Consider the following 5,748-nt stretch of genomic DNA (forward strand, 5'->3'; position numbering starts at 1 on the left):
AACACCGAGACCCTAGGAAACTCTAGACGCGAATAAACAGATGAACCCGAGTTATCGGCCACCCAAACTGCCAAACAACGCCCAGCTAATAACCTAGCAATTCTAGATTAGATTTCTCACCTCTAGAAAAGATTGCACATTTTAATTAATTGGTTTTAATAGTTATTAAACTTGAATTAGATTTCTCACCTTCAAGGTCTAGACTGAAAGATACAACCTAGACTGACTCCCGGCTCTAAAGTATATTTCTAAGTATCTAGAGCAATGGAACCAACAAATAAATTATCAAACCAATCAACACCAACACACAAATAATTAGAATCAGGTTCAAAAATTATATCATGTAAATCATCACATTCATTCAAAACTAAAAGTTATTCATTTAAACAAATTGTCTAGTTCATCAACCCTAGGCAACCATAAAAAGTTTAGCTACTCATATTGATCAAAAGCATAACAAATTCAATTCTGAAAATCAAACAAAACATGGTTTCAATGCAAAGGATTAGAAAAATAAGCGCAATATCAAACCCGTAATGCTCCAAACTCGAACGGAATATTCCTTCTTTCTTGCTCCAAAAGAAACAGCCTCCTCTTTATGCCTTCTGTGATCCCAACTAATGTTCTCGAAAAGAAAAATAGCCAATCCTCCACTGACTTCGAAAACAATAATATAGGAACCCTCAATCTTTTTTTCCTTGCTGCCGTCAAAATATAATTGCTTCCCCTTTTATAATTCGTTTAGCCGTAGGGTTTTTTTTTCCTTTTTGCGATGTGTATATACAAGTTGAGCCATAACAATTTAACTTGGACTCAAATCCCAAGTTTCTCGATTCTGGCCCATCATGCTCCATTGATGGCATCATTGTGTAATTATAATATTTCATTAAGGGCAAACTTGGTATTTTGTGTGTATAATAAAGCCTCACAATAAAGAGCAGCTACATTCATCGTTTTGCATTTATGATTCCTTCAAATTTTTTTTTGATCTCCTACGATGCATATAAACAAATATCAAATAAATTTCTTATCATGAAATTAATAGCATTCAACAATTCACTAAAGCATAATTATGACTTTGTTTTCATTAGAATTCTTCGACACTTTTCTTTAAACCTCTAAAAATTCTATTATGAAACAAATAGGAGTGAAATTTAATAAAAATTTACTCTAAAGTTACTCAAAAGTGTAGGAAATATTATACAAAAATATGTATATTTTAAAGCTTATCAAATATCCCCACACTTTACCTTTTGCTTGTCCCTAAGCAAAATCCCAAGCACCATGTCCAACTTAAACACTTAACAATAACGCAAGTCTCAAACAAATTATAACGCGAACTACAAAATCATCAAACACATCGGTTTCGCAAGGCTTACAACGTTCAAAAGGTTGACGAATCATAATATTTAAATGAAAACGGGCCTGCCTAATCAAGTTTTTCTTACCTTCAAGCAATCAATTATGCCATGTCAACATCCCTCACAATTTCACTCATCTCTCGGCTAATAAAAATGTAATTTCGAGTGAACTCTTAAACCCGAACTATGAAACATACTATCATAAGCTTGTACGTCAATCAGATCTCCACCTAAATATTAGAATTTAACACGGATCAAGAGGGCTTTATTGGGTAGGTAAGGGCTAAAGTTAGGTTCTTTTTTTTTTTTTGGAATAAGTGGCTAAACACATAATCACACGATAAACCGGATAAGCACGAAACAAGAGCTAATATTGGTCACTTTGACCCACAACTTTTTTTTATTCATTTTTCCTTGTTCCTCATTTTTTTTCTTTTTTTCTTTTTTTTTTTGATTTACTTTTTTTCTTTTTTTTTCATTTTCAAGATAAAGATAACAATAACACAATACGATCCGGCTATCACATCAACAATGGGTAACAAACGAATGGTTTTAGGATCAAAGTGGTATCTAAGGGTAAGGGTCAAACACAAAGGCTACATAAACAAGGTGATCCTAATGCCTCTATCATATCCATGTCAAATCCAAACCGAAGGTCTCAAACTGCATCAAAACGCACAAGTTCTAAAGTGATGCAACAAGTCAGTAAACACACAAGAAACGAAAATAGTGATCATATATATATGAAACATATAAAGGCTCAAATCTCACTTTCATGTGGCAAATAGGGCTACCGATATCGACACTGCATAACTAATTAACTCTCCGGCTCCATCCACTATCCTAGGCATCCCAAAACCTTTTACTCCCAAAAACTGATTCAGTCAACCTACTATCCCGCAACTTAAAGAAACATGCGCTCTCGACTCGTAAATTCGACAATTAAACCGTTTTTGACCGACGTTTTGAAAAGGTTTTTGTTTTCTACGCGCTACAGGACCGGGACTCGCAACAACCTCACTAACTAAGACCTAAACGACAGTTTCCCATCCCCACACTTAAACTCTACATTGCCCTCAATGTAGGATGGAAACCGACTCAAAAGACTAAAAATAAATAAGAATAAAAAGACTAAGGGCAAATTGGAAAGGACTTAGCTGGTTTTATCATCACATATGCTCCAAATCTTTCGTCCAATCCGACTCGATCGTATAGCATTTCGGTCGCGATCGGCTTTGACTCTGACTAGTACACTTGGTAAATTCCTTGAAATTGGTGTACAGCTCCGAAATCACCCGAATGGAGATTGAGTACGGGTGGTACATATCCAAACCTGCATAAACAAAAACAAGCAAAAAACCAAGCAGTACCGACTCGACACAAAACTGACTCAAAAACACTACTTAAGACTCAAAATAAAATAAAACAAATACGAAACATTACAAAAAAAATATACAATTCTACAACAAGTTATCATAAATCACGGGGGATCATAAAGATCAAACTCACCCCTGAACCTCTCACCAGGGCCTCTAAAACAATCACTCAAACCGAAACCCTTCTTTCTCCAAAAGTCGCCATCAAACCAACTCGATTTATGCTCGCTCGTGGGGAATTTATACCTCGAGTTACACACTAAAATACCATCCCCACGGTTAGTTTCCTTTACACCTCCCGAACTAAACTCTCCCCGTTCATCTTCCTCTACCGAACTCCAAGAGTTATCCTTAAACTCAACCACACCTTCTACTACTTCCACCTTTTCCTTAAACCTAACATGCTTCTCTTTCTTCCTATCACTCTCCATTCTAACATCTCCAATTCCCTTTAACTCTTTCCTAATTACCGAGGGCGTCCCTACCTTCTCGGCATTCTTTCCATTAACATGGAATGTAACCGTGTCATCAGTGACACCAAGAGTTATCTTACCGCCATGAACATCTATTTTGGCTTTCGCGGTAGAAAGGAATGGACGACCTAAGATGAGTGAAACACAAGAGTGTCCACTAGGATCCTCGCCCATGTCTAGAACAACAAAATCAGTAGGAAACACAAACTTGCCTACTTTCACTAGCACGTTTTCCACTATCCCTCTAGGAAATTTCACTGAACGATCGGCGAGTTGAACATTCATGTAGGTCGGGGTAGGTTCTCCTAGCTGAAGCTTCTTAAACACAGAATACGACATCACATTTATACTAGCTCCTAGGTCGGCCAAAGCAGTCCTAAACTCATAACCCTCTATCTCACAAGGAATGGTGAAACTTCCCGGATCTGGCAACTTTGTGGGAAGTTTGTTTGACATCACTGCAGGACATTCCTCACTCAATGTAATAATCGAAAGATCCTCAATTTTCTTCTTATTGAGCAAGAGTCCCTTGAGAAACTTGGCAAATTTAGGCATTTTAGCCAAAGCCTCAAGGAAGGGAATGTCTACGTGAAGCTTTTTGATCATCTCCAAAAACCCATTATACTGAGCAATTTGCTTCTTGTTCAAAAGTCTCATAGGGTATGGAGGAATGGGCTCATACACTTCAACCGGTTCTTCTACTTTCTTCTCCTCTGGTTCAACCACCTTCTCAACTACCTTTTCTTGGTCTACCTCTTTCTCAACAACCCTTTCAGGTTCTATCACCTTCTCTATCTCAAACCCCTCATCAATAACTCCTGTGCTCCTACGACTACATGTGAACACGGCATGTAACTGGGCATTAGGGTTAAGCTGGGTGGTGCTAGGGAATGTACCTGCGGGCCTCTCAGTCATCCTACTCGCCATTTCTCCTATGGTCCTCTCTAGACTCTGTATGGTGGACCCCTGATTCCTAAACATCAACTCAAACTCCTGGTTTTTCTTCAGCTGCTCCTGATGTCTAGCCTCACCCTGCATCACTATCGACTCTAGGAGTTTGTTAGTCCTACTCTGACTCTCCTCACTCCTTTTCAAAAACTCGCTCAACTCAGATTTAGACTCTCCACTGTTCTGTCCATCAGCAGAGGTCTGAAACAGACTCTGGCGTGGTTGGAATCCAGGGGAATTCCCGCTTCGCCAATTCGAGGTTTGGCGTGGCTGCCATCCAGAATTGTAACCCTGGCCTCGTCCCTGGTTCTGAACAAAACTCAACTCCTCCTCAGATCCTACCGGGCAATCTACCGTCTCATGCCCACCTCTACACACCTCACATTTAGAGCTAATCTTAACTTGAATGTCCTTGACCATCTTTGTCAAGGATTCGACCTGGGCGGCTAAAGCTACACTAGAATCTACCGTATGAATACCTTTAGGGGCAGCAGTAACGCCCCCAAAGCCTGGCTCGGTGTAAGTACTGGTGGCTAGATCCTCTATCATCTCAAGACACTCAGCAGCTGTCTTGGTCTTCATCATGTTGCCTCCTGCTGTGGAGTCAAGAAGTCTCTTAGTCGCTTCAGAAACTCCATTATAGAATTTCTCCACAACTCTCCACTTCTCAAGCCCATGATGTGGGCACTTGTTCAACAGCGCCTTAAACCTATCCCAAGTCTCGTGGAAAGACTCCCCCGGCTGCTCGGTGAATGCGTAGATAAGATTTCTAAGACGAGCTGTCTTAGCAGGTGGGAAATATTTCTGAAGGAATTTGGACTGAAGATCATTCCAAGTGGTGATGGCCCCCTGTGGGAGGGAGTCCAACCAGATAGCAGCCTGATCAGTGAGTGAGAATGGAAACAAACGAAGATGAATGGCCTCCTCAGTGACGCCCGTAAGGCGGAAAGTACTACAGACCCTACCGAATCTAGTCAGACGAGCATGTGGGTCCTCGTCTCGTAAACCATGGAACTGGACTGAATGGGTAATGGTGTTGATCAAGGTGGGTGGGATGGTCCAGTTGTTCGCCTCTACAGCAGGAAGTGTGATGCTCGAGCGAACGGTGGTGGGAGCAACACTAATGTGATCAGCAACAGTCCTACGATCACCCATAACTACTTCGGGTTCTAAATTGAATTCTACTTTTGGAACCTTAAACTTAAGCTGACGTAGGCGACGGTGGAATTCGGATTCGGGCTCAAAGAATGGTGAAGTATCAGGTGGGCCCGAGGAACGTGTGTGCATATACTGAAAAGCAAGTAGAATGGCACGAATCACAAACAAGCAAGCTAAACAATTAGGCACACAAAACTAACAAGTATCCTAAGAAAGCAAACAACTATTTTTTTTAATTTCTTTTAACTAAGAAATAAAACAAACAACTAATCTAAAAAAGCAGTAAAATGGCTAAATCCCCGACTCGATTCGTCCTCAAAAGCGCACTGCGTCCCCGGCAACGGCGCCAAAAACTTGATGTGTGAAATATGTGTTAATTAAATTCAACAAGTTTTAAACATTGGAAAAACCGTAAACCACACACTACCGGCA

The 5,748-nt window shown here is 40.1% G+C and overlaps 1 protein-coding gene across 1 annotated transcript; it reads right to left on the reverse strand.

Moving 5' to 3' along the window:
* Positions 1-2,841: 2,841 nt before the first annotated feature.
* LOC110918856 lies at positions 2,842-5,445 on the reverse strand. Its single transcript, XM_022163138.1, has one exon. The coding sequence runs from the start codon at positions 5,443-5,445 to the stop codon at positions 2,842-2,844; it is 2,604 nt and encodes an 867-aa protein (XP_022018830.1).
* Positions 5,446-5,748: the final 303 nt, after the last annotated feature.

The sequence above is a fragment of the Helianthus annuus genome, chromosome 17 (assembly GCF_002127325.2).
Source record: "Helianthus annuus cultivar XRQ/B chromosome 17, HanXRQr2.0-SUNRISE, whole genome shotgun sequence".
In the NCBI taxonomy this organism is placed as follows: domain Eukaryota; kingdom Viridiplantae; phylum Streptophyta; class Magnoliopsida; order Asterales; family Asteraceae; genus Helianthus; species Helianthus annuus.